We start from the raw sequence: 17,574 nt of genomic DNA, 5'->3' as shown, positions 1-17,574 counted from the left end.
GGATGGGTCAAATTGCTGTTCCTCTCAACAGGATGTGCTGGGGGTCCAGAAATGGTGCTGCAGCCCCTGGGCATGCTCTGTGGGAGGCTGAGTCCCACCTGGGGGCCTGTGGCCCTTTGCTGTAGGGTGAGCTCAGGTTTGGAGGAGGGAGAAGCTGTGGGGAGAAGGACAGACCATCCTGCTGGCTGAGATTAGGCACTCATCTCTTAGGAGGAGGAAGAACAGGATGAGAGTGGCTGTGAGGAAGAGGATGGGCGCGAGGATGAAGATGAGGACTCGGCCAGTGAAGAGAGCCTGGTGGACTCGGACTCGGATGCAGAGGAGAAGGGTAAAGTGGAGATCTGTGTGCAGCCATGGGCATGGAGGGCACTTGCTCGCATCTCTGGCAGTGAGCTCTGCTCTTGGGGAGGCACAGCTCACCATGCCCCAGCCATGCCTGCTCTGTGGGACTTGGGGAGCCCCAGGGCTGCTGCAGTGCTGCTTCAGTGCTGCTGCTCCCCAGCAGTGGGGGTTCCCATCAGCTCCTCTGCCCTCTCCATGTGCTGTGTGTCTCAGTTTGGAAAGACAGGAGTCTGCTAAGGAAGACAGGAGCCTCCCCTGAAATGGAGAACGTAAACCCTCCCCACCCCTCTGAATTGCTATAAATTTTAAATTAAGGGGCTCTGAGGCAAAAATATGGCAGCAGGAAATAACAGTTCTTTAATAGGGAAGGAAAGAAAAAGGATAAAATAAACAATGCAGTACACTAGAACAACACTGCCAGAGTCAGAACCCAACCTGACACCCTGTGGGTCAGGGTGCTGGCAGCAGTCCCATTGGAATTGTGGCTCAGCCCTCCTGCAGTGTCAGGGGTGGTTCTGCTGGAGCAGGGATCCTGGAGAAAGGTGCAGTCTCTTCCTCTGAAGATGCAGTGGAAGAAGAGGCAGCTGCTGTTCCTCTGGGCAATCCAGTGGAGAAGCTGTGCTGGTGTTCCAGAATCTCCAGATTATATCCGGGTAGGAATGCTTGGCTCCTCCCTCTAGGCTCACATCTCCCAATGGGATGCTGTAGTTCTTATCAGCCATGCAGTGACATTCAATAGCTGTTATCAGCAGATGTTCCCTTCCTAGGGAGGTGTGATTATGATCACTCAGAGAGAGAGATAAGGAAAACTGCCCACTGACAAAAGATAATGTGCCATACAGATGGTAATTGAAAATATCTTGCATTGCAATTTTCAACACTGTGACTCAGTGGGGCCATGCAAGTGATGCTCCCCGTGCCTCCCAGCCTGACTTTCTCCTCTGCCTCCAGCTGTGAATTTCCAGGCCGACCTGGCAGATCTGACCTGTGAGATTGAGATCAAGCAGAAGCTGATTGATGAGCTGGAGAACAGCCAGCGGCGGCTGCAGACCCTCAAGCACCAGTATGAGGAGAAGCTGATCTTGCTGCAGAACAAGATTCGGGACACGCAGCTGGAGCGGGACCGGGTCCTGCAGAACCTCAGTGAGAGCTGCCTCACCCTCGGGATCCCATTCCCAGACGCCAGTTCCAGCTCAAGCCCAGCTAACTCTAAGTCAAAGCATCCACCCCTTGCTCTGGTAGAGCTTTGCCATCCACCTGCCTCTCCTTGAATCCCTGGCACCCCCCAAGACTCTGCTTGTCTTGCTATGGGAGCAGCATCAGTGCGCTGCACAGCTCTGCACCCTGCTGGTGCTGCAGGAGGGTGGCAAAGCCTCTTCCAGCCTTGAGCACCACTTCATGAGCTGGGGGGACTCCTGGGGAAACTGAAGGATAAAAGAGCCAGTGGTGTGGCTGATCTGCAGGCTGAAATAGGGCAGGGTCAGCCCTGTGTGTGGCTGGGTGTCCCAGTGTGCAGCTCTGCTCAGCCCAGCCCTGTATCTCCACTCTGTGCTGAGCTCTTCCAGCAGATATTCCCAGACAGACCCCAGTTCCTGGTGGGTGAGGAGGCTCAGATGGGACAGGGAGGGATGCAGTGCTGGGTGCCTCCAGGCAGGTCTGTGGGTACAGGGGGGTCCCGGGGTGCAGTGTGAGCTCTCTCCCCACCCACCAGGCACCATGGAGTGCTACACCGAGGAGAAAGCCAACAAGATCAAGGCAGACTACGAGAAGCGGCTGAAGGAGATGAACAGGGACCTGCAGAAGCTGCAGGCAGCCCAGAAGGAGCACGCTCGCCTGCTCAAGAACCAGAGCCGCTACGAGCGGGAGCTGCGCAAGCTGCAGGCAGAGGTGGCCGAGATGAAGAAGGCAAAGGTACCTGGATGTGCCGGGGCGGGGAGGGATCCTGGCCAAGCCTGGAGCAGCGTTTTGCACTCTGGTGGCAGTGCAGAGCGCTGTGTGCTGGGTGTGGGGTGCCCAGGGGCGGTGGCACAGCGGCCCCTCCTTGCAGGTGGCGCTGATGAAGCAGATGCGGGAGGAGCAGCAGCGGCGCCGCCTGGCCGAGACCAAGAGGAACCGGGAGATCGCGCAGCTCAAGAAGGAGCAGCGCCGGCAGGAGGTGAGAGGCCGGCTTGCCATATGTGCAGGAGGCATGGAGAGGGGATACTTCAGAAGCAGGGGGAAGGACCACAAGGATCCCCAGCTCCCTGCTCTGGGTTATCAGCCTTTTTGGAGGTGTCTTGGGCTGCCAAAAGCCTCTGCACTCTGCCTCAAGATTGTGACTGGTCTGGCTGGGGAGGGGGTGTTTGTCCTGCTCTGGCACTCCAGGAGCTCACAGATAGCTGGGTGAAGCCTCACTGGAGGTCCTAGCGGAGCACAGCTGGATGAATGGCTCCCAAAGGATTCCCACTGCTCCTGTTGGAGTTGTGGGGGATGCTGTGGGAGGGGGGAATGTGCAGCCAGAGCCGGCTCAGGGCTGGGAGCCTGCTCGGTGTTAAAATCAGGAGTGAGACTATGCCAAAGGGAGCACTGGGACTGCGACCACATCTGGGCTGGACCTCAGGGGTGTCTTTTTCTTTCTCACTCCTGCAGTTCCAGATCAGGGCTCTGGAATCTCAGAAGCGACAGCAGGAAATTGTGCTGCGGAGGAAAACGCAGGAGGTGAGGAAAGGGGGTTTCCTCCACATAGCCCCCAGTTTCCATGGGGGTCTGGGTCCAGTGCTTGGCTCCGAGAAATCCCATCTTTCAGACAGGGCTGGCTTTGGAAATGGGGTCCCCAAAAGGCAGGGAGAGGTTTTATGGCTCAGGAACCAGGTGGGAAATGGGTGTAGGCAGCATCAGTGTTCCCCATCCCGAGCAGCAGAGCCTGGTGGCAGGGGTGGGCTATGAGGGAGGAGAGGGAGCCCCATGAGGCACAAATGTCCCTGGGCTTTGCTGCTCTCAGACCTGTGGGGCCTGGGGGTGATACAGATGGGTTTAGGCTGGGTGAGGCTGCCCAGCTGACACCATTTGCTGTTCCTTTGAGGGAGTCCCCCCAAAGCTGTGTGTGTTCCCTGGTAACAGCAGGCAGGCAGGGAGACTCCACAGGGCTTCTGACAGTGCTGATTAGAGGAGGGTTTATTGGGGATTCCACCCCCAGGAGCAGCAGGGTTTCTGAGGGAGAAGGGGGAAAGGGGGAGAGAGGAGAGAGAGGGAGAGCCTAGGGGGAAAAGGGCCAAGAGAGAGCCTGGTCTCCCTCACACAGGTTAATAGCAGGCACGGAATAAGCCTTGGGTCAATGGGATTACAGATCCATGACACTTCAGGGGAGGATCACAGGCTTGGAATAAACTGCTCATTTTCAAGGGTTGACACAGATCATACATTTAACTAAAATGCAACACCACAGATCCTCTCCTCTGTCCTCCCTGGGGCAGGTGTCAGCGCTGCGCCGTCTGGCCAAGCCCATGTCCGACAGGGTGGCGGGCAGGACGGGCCCCAAGCCGCCCATGCTGGACTCAGGGGCCGAGGTCTCGGCCAGCACCACCTCCTCCGAGCCCGAGAGCGGCGCTCGCTCCGTCTCCAGCATCGTGCGCCAGTGGAACAGGAAAATCAACAACTTCCTGGGAGACTCCTCGGCCTCCATTAACGGGGCTCGGCCTGCCAGGTCAGGGCAGGGGCTGGGTGGTCGGGCGTGAGACATCCCAGGGATCCCGTGCCTGGCTTTTGATGGGTGGTGGAGATTGAAGGATGGCTTAGTGTCCACTCGAGCCATACTAAATCACTGATCCTGTGATAAGCTGTGCTGGCAGAGTGTGACTGTCACCTGGGTTTGAGCTCAAAGCTGGCCCTCCATGAGGATTAAATGTTGTGGCACAAACTCTACTGGACTCATCTCTTGTCCCGCTCTGGACTCATCTCTTGTCCCGCTTTCCTAAGAGGAAAAGTTGGGTGATATATGGTTTCCTCAAGCCAGGTCTTATGAGCTCTTGGAGATCTATATCACACCCAGGATAGCTCAGCTACCTTAGAAGGCATAAAATCAGGAGAATGGCTTCTGTGGTAGTGTTGGAAACAGAAAAGTTTTAATAAAGGCAAAATAACAAAACTCTTTACAGAGAAAAACCAAGCCAGGTGAAAGAGATTCTTGCTCCTGGTAAAACACCTCACAAAAGGCAAAACCTTTTGGCTCCTGTCTAATTGGCTATCCTTAAGTTTGAGGTGAAGTCCCCCAAGTTCTATGAGGTGTCTTTTTACCTAATCAAAGGAAGAAACTTCTGAGCTTTTTTCCTTTTTAAAGAGAGAAATGATAGTTTTGTCACTCCTTCAACAGAGAGCACATTCCTACAGTTGAGTAATGCAGAAACAGCACAGATGCATCCTCTGTTTCTGGCCAGCCAGATCCCAGATCCTGGGCAAGCCTAGCTCTCCAGCACGGTGTGGCCATCTGCCCAACTGCCTCTTCTTCCCTCTGGCTGTAGGAAGAAGTTCCCCAAGAAGGGGTCGAGCCAGACCTTCAGCAAAGCTGCCCGCCTCAAGTGGCAGTCGCTGGAGCGGCGCATCTTCGACATTGTCATGCAGAGAATGACCATTGTCAACCTCGAGGCTGACATGGAGAGGCTCATCAAGGTGGCTGTGGCACTGGGGACAGAGGGGGCTGGGTGGTGGCTGCAGGACAGGGAGGTGGCCATGTGGACAGTGCTAATTCCCCTTCCCTTTTCCCCCAGAAACGTGAGGAGCTGTCGCTGCTGCAGGAGGCGTTGCTGAGCAAGCGGGCAAAGCTGCAGGCAGAGAGCCCCAAGGAGCAGAAGGGTCTGCAAGAGCTGAACGAGGAGATTGAGGTGCTGGGGGCCAACATTGACTACATCAACGACAGCATTTCAGACTGCCAAGCCACCATCATGCAGATTGAGGAGACCAAGGTGGGCAGCAGGACTGGGTATGGCTGGGAGGGAGGAAATGAGAGCATCCCTCTGTGGAAAGAGCATCCTTGGGCACAGCCAGCTGGGGCTGGGCTCTGCTCAGAGGACCCAGAGTCCTGTGAGCTGTCACTCTTGGTGGGGCTTCACCCACACAGTCACTCTCATTAGATGATTAATTATAGAGAGGAGTTCTGGCAGGTCCTTCCATGTCCATGGACATGCTGGTGTCCTGCTGCCCTGGAATTGTAGGGAGGCTGCAGCCCCCATTTGCCCACGGGGCTGGTGGTCACTTGTACCCATGGTTGTTGCTTCATGCACTGGAAACATCCCTGGAGGACTGACTGACTTTTTCCCAGCAGAAGCCATCTAGGTTTTGTGTCCAGTTGTGATACTGGCCATGCCACTGGGCAGCTCCCAACTCCCCTCAATGCCTGCAGCCTGAAATGGAGGCTGTGTGCTGTCCCTGGCTTGTCCCCAGCTGTCACCTTGATTGCAGGGAAGAAGGGCTGCTGTTAATTCACGCCAAGCTTTGGACTGTGGGTTTGGGTGAGCCTGGTGTCTGTTCATGGTCTGGTTTTGTGCTGGAACCAGAATTTCCTTAGCGGTACATAAACCCTTCAGCACTGGACAGTCCCATGGCTGGATCTGCCCAGTTGTGATGGTGTTCACAGGGGTCTTAGGATGAGGGAAGAGATGTAGATCTGACTCCGTGTTACAGAAGGCTTGATTTATTATTTTATGATATATATTACGTTAAAACTATACTAAAACGAATAGAAGGAAAAGTTTCATCTCAGAAGACTAGCTAAGAATAGAAAAAGAAAGAATGATAACAAAGGCAGCTCAGACTCTCTGTCCAAGCCAGCTCTGCTGTGATTGGCCATTAATTACAAACAAGCACATGAGACCAATCACAGATGCACCTGTTGCATTCCACAGCAACAGATAATCAATGTTTACATTTTGTTCCTGAGGCCTCTCAGCCTCTTAGGAAGAAAAAATCCCAAGAAAAGGATTTTCATAAAAAGATGTCTGCAACACCCAGTAGCCACTGGGCAGACTGGGGAGGGTGAGGGTTGGACTGGGCAGTGCTTGGAGAGTGATGGAAGTGCTGTGCTTGTCAAGGAGGCCCATCCAGCAGCAAAGCTACCCTGCTGATCCAGCCTTTGTCCCTGTGTGTTTCAGGAGGAGCTGGACTCCACGGACACCTCGGTGGTGATCAGCTCCTGCTCCCTGGCCGAAGCCCGGCTGCTGCTGGACAACTTCCTGAAAGCCTCCATTGACAAGGTGTGGGGCTGGCAGGGCTGTGCATGTGTGACAGGGCTTCTTCCTGGGTGCCAGGTGTTCCTGGTGGCCAGGACCTTGCTGAGTGCCAGCATTGCCTGTGCAGGGGCTGCAGGTGGCCCAGAAGGAGGCGCAGATCCGGCTGCTGGAGGGGCGCCTGCGGCAGACAGACGTGGCCAACTCCTCACAGAACCACGCCCTGCTGGATGCCCTGAGGGAGAAGGCTGAGTCCCACCCCGAGCTGCAGGCACTGATCCACAACGTCCAGCAAGGTGGGGCCTGAGGCAGGGGCAGCTTCAGGCCAGGTGTGCTGCTGTGGGCTGGGTGCCCACCTGGACTGGGCCTGCAGAAAGCACCTGGAGGTGGCTGGGACCCTGCCCAAAGGCCGTGTTGGGTGGGGGTGTGTGCCCTGGCCATGGACAAGGACAGGGTTATCCCTCATGCCCTTCTGGCCATGGATAACAGGGACAAGGACTGAGTCACTCCCTACACCTTCCTGGCCATGGATGACAGGACAAGGACTGGGTTATCCCTCATGGCTTCCTGAGATAACCCCTCTGCTGCAGGGTTTGGGGTAGCTGGTGACAGAGGTGTCCCCTCTGGGTCCCCCCTGCTGATGCACTGTTTCCCTCTCACAGAGAATGGCTACACCAGCACAGATGAGGAAGTTTCAGAGTTCAGCCTGGCCTCAGATGGGAGGTGAGCACCCAGCCTGGCACTGCCTGATGCCATTCATGGACCTCATAGATGGGCATGGATGAACAAAGCCCCACCTGAGCTTTTCTGTGGTGCCCAGCCCTTGCTGGGAGGAGCAGGATGTCTCTTGGACATGAGCAGGGAGTGAAGGCTTGGTCATTCCTTGGAGAAAGGGTACTGGGGGACAGAGGGTGACCCAAGGAGTCTGGTGGACCATTGGCACCAGCTTTCTGAAGAGAGTTTGGCACTGAAGATCCATCTTTGCTCCTTTCTCCTTGCAGCATCTCCCAGTCTTTCACCATGAAGGGCTCAGCAAGCCAGGATGACTTCAAGTTCAAGGTTAGTTGGCCTTTTTGTGTGTCCTGGTCAGGGAGGCTGGAAGGAGGGATGGAGGGATGTTCAGTGATGCTTCAGGCCTCTGCTCTGCAGCCTGAACCTTGGCGAGCCAGGCTTGGCATAAGGCAGTGTGGCTGATTTATGGATGGGCAGAACCAAGGTCTCCTGGTGCAGTGGTCCTGTCCTGGAGCACCAGAGACTTGGCAAGCACCCACCACACCAGGCAGTGCCTTCCAAATCTGAGTGGCACTGAGGATGTCCCCATGGAAGGAAGCAGCCACTGTTCTGTACATGTTTGCTGGAGGGGATCCAGTGGGATGTGGGGGAGCTGGTTTGTGGCCAGAGAGCACAAACTCTTCCAGCCCCCATTGCTGGCTGCTCCCACTGCCCTCATGTGCCCACCCTGAGCCCTCTGCCCTGCTCTAGGGGGAGCCCAAGCTTTCAGGGCAGATGAAGGCAGTGTCAGCTGAGTGTCTGGGACCCACGCTGGACGTGTCCACCAAGAACATCACCAAGTCCTTGGCGTCCCTCATGGAGATCAAGGAGGACGGGATCGGCTTCTCCATCCGGGACCCCTATTACAAGGAGAAGGTGTCACGGACCATCAGCCTGCCCACCCGGGGCAGCACCTTGTGAGCATGGGCCACCAGTGCCTGGGAGGCTCAGGGGGTCTGGGGAGCTGTGCCTGGCCTGTGGGGGTGCAGAGGGGTGAGGGGAGCCCAATCCTGCATCTGTCCATGCTCGGGTATAGCATGCCATGGGGAATTTCCTCAGCGGGGCTTGGAGAGTGTGTAGGAATGTGTAGGTGTTGCTTGCAGATGGAGAGGAGTATACTTCAAAAGCAGGGAAGGAAGGGGAGAAATGGTGAGGGGATACTTCAGAAGCAGGGAGAACAACCACAAGGGTCCCCAACTCCCTGCTCTGGGTTATCAGCTTTTTGGAGGTGTCTTGGGCTGGCAAAAGCCTCTGCACTCTGCCTCGAGATTGTGACTCCAGCCCAGTCTCTTGTTTGCTCTTCTGGGGGAGGACTGAGGTGTTCATTGTGGAGGGGTCCTGGGCAGGGCAGGCACCCACTGTGCTTTGTTCACTTGCTGCAGTCCCAGGCAGTCCCGGGGCTCGGACACCTCGCCCCTGACCCGGCGGAAATCCTACGACCGTGGGCAGCCTGCCAGGTGAGCTCGGGACAAACGCTGACATGGGCAGGGGGGCTGTGTGGCCCAGGATTCTTTCTGGGCCCAGTCAGGTGCCAGGTGAGCAGTTTCCAAGTCATGTGTCCCTCTGATCCTTTGGCTCAGGCCTGCAGACATCGGCTTCACACCGCCCTCCTCCCCACCCACCCGTCCGCGCAACGACCGCAACGTCTTCTCCCGTCTCACGAGCACCCAGAGCCAGGGATCTGCCTTGGACAAGTGAGTCCTGCTGGGGTGAGGGTGTCTGAGGAGGGGAACCCAGACCAGGATAGCACATGGTCTGTACTGAGTCCCGTGGGGGTGTATAGCAACACCAGGGCTTGGATTGGCTCCAGCCAGTGTCCTGTCACCTCTTCACTCTCTGCTCCTCCCTGTGATGGAGCAGCTGCTGTGCCAGGGCTGTGCTCTGCCCACTGGGCCCCTCTGAGCTCACAGTGCTGGCCTCTGCCTGCAGACAGACTTGGAGCCCTGGCAAGATGAGGGAGCAGGATGGGGTGAGGGGATGAGGGCTCAGAGGAAGCTGATGGACTGGCATCCAGCCACAAGTGCTGCTCCAGCCTCTCCTGGCAGCAGGTCAGGTGCTGCTCTGGGCTTGCTAGCAGCGCTGGTGTTCCCTGATGGAGACCTGCTGTCTGTTCCTCACATGCCCTCCTGCTCTTCTGCTCTCCCCTGGTTCTCCATGTGTGCTTCTCCTTCTTCCTCCTTCCTCTCCTTCTCTCTGTCCTACACTGGCTTGGATGCAATAACAATCTTCCACCTCTGACTCCACTGCTGCCTTCTCTAGTCTGGGTTTTCTCTCCCATAATCCTGCTAATTTTCTGCCCCTAGGTCTGATGACAGCGATTCCTCTGTCTCGGAGGTGCTGAGGTATAGACAATTCTATTTATTATCCCTTCCTCTGCTCCTCCTTCTCTCTGTCAGATGCCTGCTCTCCCTGTCCCTGCATGCTCTGCCTGCAGCTTGCTGCTCTCCCCCATCCCAACTGTGTGTCTGTCCCCCTGGCATGCCACCTCTGGTGCCTGGTGCTGTCAGTTCAAGCTGTTCTGCTTGGATTAGCCCTTGGTGCGTGGTGCTGGGCTCACTGGTGGGTGCTGGCTGCTTTGGGTTGGCAGCATGTTCTCCTCCAGCTCTGATGGGTTCTTGCCAGCATGAGGCCACCACGTGCCAGCCCTTCCCCAGCTCTCCAGCAGGATGGTGAGATGGTGGGGAAGGGTGCTTGCAGTACATGCTTTGTGCAAGCTTCTTCCAGGCAGTTGTCTCAGGTTCAGCTCGTGCCTGGTTGTGCTGCCCTGGTGCTGGAAAAGGTCAGTCTGTCCCTAAAGAAACAAAGTCAGATTGTGGCAGAGCTCAGCCTTGGAGTTAATGTTCTCCTGGGATTCTCTCCCTGCATCCACCACTTCAGAGGTTTCCCAGAACAGGGGCCACATTTCTCCCATCCTTTACAACATTGCAGCCTTCCAGTGCCTAAAGGGGCTTATTACAAAGAGGGAGAGCAACTTTGTACATGGGCAAATAGTGACAGGACAAGGGGGAACAGTTTAAAACTGAAAGAGGAGAGATTTGGAGCAGATGTTAGGAAGGAGTTCTTCCTGTGTGGGTGCTGAGGCCCTGGCACAGTTTTCCAGAGAAGCTGTGGCTGCCCCATCCCTGGGAGTGTCCAAGGCCAGGCTGGATGGGGCTTGGAGCGCCCTGGTCTAGTGGAAGGTGTCCCAGCTCATGGCATGGACATGGAATGAGAGGGTGTCGAAAGTTCCAACCCAAACCATTCCATGATTCCATGATCAGCTGTCCAGCACCTAGGTGTCCCCTCTGCCTGTGCCCTGAGCTCCTGCAGCCCCCCTGTGACAGGGAGGGTGACACCAGACCAGTCTGAGAGGGTCACCCTGGGAAGTTTGTGGTCAGGCAGCCTCTCAAAGTCCATGGAAGATGCAGTGCAGGGATTTCCCCTTGGATTCAGTGTTGCTTTGAGGCTGCTGGAAGCACTGGGGGCGAGGGGAGGGCTGTTGGCTTGGCTTGGTAAGTGCAGAGCTGAGGAACATCACATGCATGTGATTTCCACACCCAATTAATGAGCCTGTGCTTGTCCTCACAACTAATGCAAACCTTGCCCTTCTCTAGCCCCATGCATCAGTTTCCCTGCCTGTAAGAAGAAAACAGCACAACTTTGGGTGTTGTGGCTGTGCTTGATGACCAGGTCACACACAGGAGGGTCAGGCTGGGGGTGCTCAGCACCCTGAGCATGTCTGAAGTGGAGGGGATTGGCAGGTGATGTCCCCCAGGACACAGAGCAGTGCTCCTTGGCAGGGGCAGGTGCTGTCCTGCCCAGAGCCAGCACTGGGGGCAGGAACAGCCATTGCAGCAGGGATGTGGGGGGCAGATGCTGCTGCTGCCCTTTGTCACCCTTGGGATCTGTCTTCAAATGCCACCAGCCTGAGGGTGACAGCCTCCAGGGGATGGGGTGCTGATACTGGAACTCTGAAACATTATCCCAGCAGAGCTTCAGCTTCAGGCTGGACAGGGCACAGCTTGCCCCAAAATGGACCTGAGGCCAAAGGCTGAGTCTCCTGAGCTGTCCTGGGTCTGTGCTGGTGAGGCAGGAGAGGTTTGGGGGCAGAGCAGAGGTCACTGGGCAGCCTCCCCCTTGCCCTGTGTGATGGCAGGGGCAGAGGTGGGCAGGGGGTGCCCATGGGGACATTCTGGGGTTTCCACAAAGACCTCAGCTCAGACAGGCGAGGTTCAGGTGGAGCAGTGTCTCACTCTGGGCTGGGTGTGAGGCTGCTCATGTTCTTCCATGCCCTGGGGCTGTGGACACCATGCCCCTCCACCCCACACTGTACCTGTTCTCTCTCTCCTGTGAAGGGGCATCATCAACCCGGTGGGTGGCACCAAGAATGCCCGGACAGCCCCTCTGCAGTGTGTCTCAGTGGCAGAGGGACACACCAAGCCTGTGCTCTGCCTGGATGCCACCGATGAGCTGCTCTTCACGGGCTCCAAAGGTGGGTGATGGGCAGGGAGGATGCAGAGGAAGCGTTGGCATTACAGGGATGGTCCCTGTCTGCAGTGTTGAGCCCTGCCCCTGTGCTGGGCTGGCTGGCCCCTTTCCTCTGGCCCTGTGGGTGGGGGGACATGCTCAGAGGGAATATTGTCCCCATGTCCTTGGAGGAGACACCCCCAACACTCCTGGGCGTGTTCTTTCTCCCACAGACCGCAGCTGCAAGATGTGGAACCTGGTGACAGGCCAGGAAATCGCCTCTCTCAAGGGCCACCCCAACAATGTGGTTTCCATCAAGTACTGCAGCCACACGGGGCTGGTGTTCACCGTGTCCACGTCCTACATCAAGGTGTGGGACATCCGCGACTCCGCGCGCTGCGTCCGCACCCTCACGTACGTCAGCTCGGGCACCTGGGCACTCTGGGCTCCTCTGGCTCTGCAGAAGCCTTTACAGAACCTACATGGCCAGATAGAGCTCCTTAGTGCCAGTTTGGAGTGCTGCTTCCTGAGGGAACAGGGAGGGTGGGAGAGGTTGGGGTGAGGGAGTTCATGGGAACTCCTGCAGGAAAAATTCGTGGTCATAAAATCACAGAATATGCTGAGTTGGAAGGGACCCATCAGGATCATCACATCCAATTCCTGACCCTGCACAGACACCCCAACAATCCTGCCCTGTGCTTTGTCCAAACACTTGCTGGACTCGGACAGGCTCAGAGCTGTGCCCATTTCCTGGGGAGTCTGTTCAGTGCCCCAGCACCCTCTGGGGGAAGAACCTTTTCCTGACATCCAACCTAAACATCTCCCAGCTCAGCTCCAGCCATTCCTGTGAGTCCTGTCACTTGTCATGAGAGGGAAGAAGAGATCAGTGCCTGTCCCTCTGCTGCCCCTCATGAGGACATTGAAGACCCCAGTGAGGTCTCCCCTCTAGGCTGAACAAACCAAGTGCCCTCAGCTGCCCCTCATGAGGCTTCCCCTCCAGACCCTTCACCATTGTCATGGCCCTCCTTAGGATGCTCTCCAATGGTTTAATGTCTTTTTTTATATTGTGGTGCTCAAAACTGCCCTGAGGGCTTGAGGTGAGGCTACCCCAGTGCAGAGCAGGGCAGGACAATCCCCTCTGCCCAGCTGGCAATGCTGTTCCTGGTGGACATGGATGTCCCTCCTGGCTGCCAGGGCACTGCTGACTCATATTCATTGACCAGGATGCCCAGGTCCCTTCCCACAGCTGCTCTCCAGCCTCTGTTCCCTGCAGGGTTGCTGTGTCCCAGGTGCAGAATCCAGCACTTGTTAAGGGTCAGGAGCTTTGAGGAGATTTTGCAGCTGTTCTGAGAGCTGGCAGCTCCCATGGGGGGCACAGCCCCAAACAGCAGTGTCTGGGTAAATCACAGCCTCTTCAGTGGGAAACCTGGGGCTCTGTGAGGAGTTTGAGGACCAGAAAGGAGCGTGGAACAGACTGTAGCTGTGGCTGCCAGTCTGGAGTAGGGCTCCAAGGTTAGGACAGGATGGTAGGGAGTAATAGCAGCCTCCTTGAGCCAGGTCTCATAAGCTCTTGGAGGTCTATTACTCACCCAAGATAGCTCAGCTACCTTTGGAGGCATAAAATCAGCAGGATGGCTTCTGTTGCAGTGTTGGAAACAAAAAGGTTCAATAAAAGGCAAAATAACAAACAGAGAAAAACCAAGCCAAATGCAAGAGGTTCTTGCTCCTGGTAAAACACCCCACAAAAGCAATTTGTGTCTTTGTTCTCTTCTTTTTCTAGTAAATTGCTCAGGTGGGACTTTTTGGCTCCTGTCCAATTGGCTATCCTTAAGTTTGAGGTGAAGTCCCCCAGGCCTGTGAGGTGGCTTTTTCACCTAATTAATGACAGAAACTTCTGGGTTTCTTTCCTTTTTAAGGGGACAAAGGACAGTTTTGTCACTCTGTCAACAAGGGGCACATTCCTATAGCAGGTCAGAGCTACCCACTTGCTGTGGCACAGGTCTCCTTTCCCCATCCAGCCTCAACTCACCTGCCTTGGTTTCCCTCCTGGCCCACAGGCTGAGACCTCTCTGCCCTGTGCTGGATGCCAGTACTCACCAGCCCTTCTGTGGAAGCAGAGAGGCACAGGGGGAGAGCAGGGAACCTCAGCTGGAAGCCAGGGCAGGATGCTCTGAGACAGGCACAGAGCCTGATCCTTGGCTGCCTTTGCAGGCTGGGCACTGCCCTGTGGGACAAAGCTCCTGTTGGTCCCATTGTGGCCAGAGGGACAGGGACACTCCAGGGCCTTTCCTCAGTGTGGGACCCAGCTGTGCCAGCCTGGGGACAGCCCTGTGGTTCCTCAGTGGCTCTGGTCTCATCCTTCCTGATGCCTCAGTTTAGCTTTTCTATTTTTCGGATTCTGTGCTGCTTTAGTGTGCGGGTCTGGGTTCATATTAAGGGATGCTGAGCTCTGTGCACAGAGCAGGGAGACAAAACAATTCCTGCTATAGCTGGGCACCAAGGACAAATGATCCAAATCTCAGCCCAAGAGCACAAACAATATGAACTAAAAACAGAAAAACAAGCAGGATGGGACTTCATGGGTTAAAGCTGTAACTGGACAATTAACCCCAATATGCAAATGGACCAAAACTTATAAAAGTGAGAGACCCCATGACCTGTCATCCATTTTGTGACCATTTGGGTTCACCTGGGCTGTAGCCCTGGCTGCTGTTGGTACAAGCCCCTCAGGGCACAGGGCTGGAGCGAAATCTAAGCACAAGGATTGAACTGAAACCCCATGAGAAACTGAGATATATAAAGCTACAAACTGAAATAGAAATATAGATTTAGAATATAGATTTTAGCTTTTAGTAGAAACTTATACTAAGTGCCTTGGGTATCTAGAAAGCTGCAATAGAGAACAAAAGCTTTTTTGTCTTTAGGCACAATTCTACCACAGTGGTGATATGTTTATAAGGCTACTTTGCTTCAGACAAAATGTAAATTGCTCCATCCAAGGTGGATCCATTGAGGCCTCCTAATAAATCCCTACTTTATTCTTTAGCTCTGTCCAGCCTCTGTTCTAGGCTCTGTTCAGCCTTGACAAGGCACCACCTGTGGTAACCACATATTCCTGAACAGAGAGAGACAGCTCTCCTAGGATTTTCCTGGGAAGCTGGGAGAAAGCTCAGAGAAAACAATGAGAAACAATTCTTATCTCCACTTGTTGCACCTGTCATTGTGCACATGTGGAATGTGTTATGGAGATTTCTTTACCAAAGGGTGATTTTATAATTGGTCACTGGTGATGGTGTTTTGGATTCAAGGACCAGTTAGGTCAAAGCTGTATCAGACTGTCTGCAAGGGCAACAGGGGTCTGATGGCTCAGCCTGGACACCACAACCTTCCCAGAGAGAGATCCTGCAAGAGACAACTTTCTTGGGTCTCAGGCAGTCCTTCAGCTGCAGGGTAACCCCAGCAAGGGGCAGCCAGCTCAGCTCTTAGCAGTGATTTCAGCTCTCAGTGATTTCAGCTCTTAGCAGTGATTTCAGCTCTCAGTGATTTCAGCTCTTAGCAGTGATTTCAGCTCTCAGCAGTGATTTCAGCTCTGCCTGGTGAGGTGTCCCCAGGCCAACACAGGGACAAAGAGACAGGAGCGCCATGAGATTGTTCCACAGAGTTCCTTTATTCCAGCACCCTGCAAAGGACACCAGTGACAGCAGCTCCCTCCTGAACAGGGCAGAAACTGGGAGTTTTATGGGGAAAAGCAGGGGTGGGGAAAACCCAATCATTCCCAACAAATCTACATGGGATTCCAAAGCATGCCTGGGAACTGACCATGACCAAGGAGGATTTCTCAATCAAGAAGAGTTTGAGAAGATCTTATCACAGCCCATTCAATGGATAGCTCTCCAAGGGAGAGGGCTGGCATGCCCATCTGTCTCCACAGATGGGTTTTTTCTTAATAGGATAATGTAGTATTATAGTATAATATGGTATTATAGTAATATCAGAGCACCCTCATCACAGGAATGATTGAATATGACTCCAAGGCTTTGGAATGCTGAACACTCTATTATCCTATATTATACTATATTTATATTACAAAGAATGCTAAAGAATACTAAAGAAAACTCCTGACTGTCTCTTGACAATCAGGCAACAGCTTTTTGTGATGGGCCAAGGAAACAAAACAATCCTCAGCAAAACCCAATTACTAAATTCCTGCAGGTAAACAATATCCTAACACATTCCACAGGTGCAAAACAACAGGAGCAGAGAATAGACATAAGAATTGTTTTTCTCTTCTCTGAGGCTTCTCTCTGCTTTTCCCAGAAAATCATTGGCAAAAATTGTGCCTTGCTTTTCTCTGTGAAGAGAAACACGGCCACATAGTATAGGATAGTAGAATGAAGGTATAGGCTGGGGATGGTGTGGCTGGACAGTGCCCAGAAAGGAACCTGGGGGTGCTGATGGACAGCAGGCTGAACATGAGCCAGCAGTGTGCTCTGGTGGCCAAGAAGGCCAATGGCTCCTGGCCTGGATCAGGAATGGTGTGGCCAGCAGGAGCAAGGAGGTCATTCTGCCCCTTTACTCAGCACTGCTGAGGGCACACCTGGAGTGTTGTGTCCAGCTCTGGGCCCCCAGTTTAGGGAAGACATGGAGACATTGAGCATGTCCAGAGGAGGCACTGAGGCTGTTGAGGGGCTGGGAACACAAACCCTGTGAGGAACAACTGAGGGAGCTGGGGGTGCTCAGCCTGGAGAAAAGGACACTCAGGGGTGACCTTATCACTCTCTACAACTTCCTGAAGGGTTGTAGTTGGTGGGAGGTCAGTTGTAGTCAAGTGTGGCTGGGCTCTTTCTCCAGGCAGCACTGACATAACCAGAGGTCACAGTCTCAAGCTACATCAAGGGAAATATATGTTGGATATCAGGAAAAAGTTTTTCATGGAAAGAGTGATAAAGTTCTGGAATGGCTGCCCGGGGAGGTGGTGGAGTCACCATCCCTGGGGGTGTTTAACAAAGCCTGGATGTGGCACTGGGTGCCAGGGTTCAGTTGAGGTGCTGGGGCTGGGTTGGACTCGATGATCTTTGAGGTCTGTTCCAACCTGGTCATTCTGTGAATTCTGTGATTGCTCAGCCTCGTGCAATCACAGACTCAACGCTAATTACTCCCCAGCAGGTACAATCCATCACCCCTTTGAACTGTCCCCCTTCAGGTCGTCGGGCCAGGTGATCTCTGGGGACGCGTGTGCTGGGACCAGCAGCCGCACGGTCACCAGCGTGCAGGGCGAGCACCAGATCAACCAGATCGCGCTCAACCCCGCGGGCACCGCGCTCTACGCGGCCGCCGGCAACGCCGTGCGCGTCTGGGAGCTCAGCAGGTCAGGGATGGGAGCTGGGCAGGGCTGGGGGCTGAGCTGGGCAGGGCTGGGAGCTGGGCAGGGATGGGAGCTGGGCAAGGATGGGGCTGAGCTGGGCAAGGATGGGGCTGAGCTGGGCAGGGATGGAGCTGGGCAGGGCAGGGATGGGAGCTGGGCAGGGCAGGGCTGGGGCTGAGCTGGGCAGGGATGGGAGCTGGGCAGGGCAGGGCTGGGGCTGAGCTGGGCAGGGATGGGGGCTGAGCTGGGCAGGGATGGGGCTGAGCTGGGCAGGGATGGGGGCTGAGCTGGGCAGGGCTGGGGCTCAGCAGGTCAGGGATGGAGCTGAGCTGGGCAGGGATGGGGCTGAGCTGGGCAGGGATGGGGCTGAGCTGGGCAGGGCTGGGGCTCAGCAGGTCAGGGATGGAGCTGAGCTGGGCAGGGATGGGGCTGAGCTGGGCAGGGATGGGAGAT

At 55.2% G+C, this 17,574-nt stretch overlaps 1 protein-coding gene across 1 annotated transcript in view; it reads left to right on the top strand.

The window, feature by feature from the left end:
- Window positions 1-17,574, top strand: part of KIF21B (kinesin family member 21B) — a 49,852-nt gene that overhangs the window by 25,985 nt on the left and 6,293 nt on the right. Inside the window, exons 13-31 of the mRNA XM_058819214.1 lie at window positions 211-328; window positions 1,294-1,485; window positions 2,054-2,253; window positions 2,390-2,497; window positions 2,971-3,039; window positions 3,795-4,024; window positions 4,839-4,986; window positions 5,085-5,279; window positions 6,465-6,566; window positions 6,670-6,835; window positions 7,202-7,262; window positions 7,541-7,598; window positions 8,022-8,227; window positions 8,693-8,767; window positions 8,891-9,004; window positions 9,614-9,652; window positions 11,645-11,781; window positions 11,990-12,170; window positions 16,960-17,124. Of these exons, the coding sequence (XP_058675197.1) occupies window positions 211-328; window positions 1,294-1,485; window positions 2,054-2,253; window positions 2,390-2,497; window positions 2,971-3,039; window positions 3,795-4,024; window positions 4,839-4,986; window positions 5,085-5,279; window positions 6,465-6,566; window positions 6,670-6,835; window positions 7,202-7,262; window positions 7,541-7,598; window positions 8,022-8,227; window positions 8,693-8,767; window positions 8,891-9,004; window positions 9,614-9,652; window positions 11,645-11,781; window positions 11,990-12,170; window positions 16,960-17,124 (2,564 nt within the window). The remainder of the gene's footprint in view (window positions 1-210; window positions 329-1,293; window positions 1,486-2,053; window positions 2,254-2,389; window positions 2,498-2,970; window positions 3,040-3,794; window positions 4,025-4,838; window positions 4,987-5,084; window positions 5,280-6,464; window positions 6,567-6,669; window positions 6,836-7,201; window positions 7,263-7,540; window positions 7,599-8,021; window positions 8,228-8,692; window positions 8,768-8,890; window positions 9,005-9,613; window positions 9,653-11,644; window positions 11,782-11,989; window positions 12,171-16,959; window positions 17,125-17,574) is intronic.

This window comes from Ammospiza caudacuta, chromosome 24 (assembly GCF_027887145.1).
Source record: "Ammospiza caudacuta isolate bAmmCau1 chromosome 24, bAmmCau1.pri, whole genome shotgun sequence".
NCBI classification, from domain to species: Eukaryota; Metazoa; Chordata; class Aves; order Passeriformes; family Passerellidae; genus Ammospiza; species Ammospiza caudacuta.
Note: the sequence above shows the minus strand (reverse complement) of the source record. Positions and strands in the feature narration are given on the sequence as shown.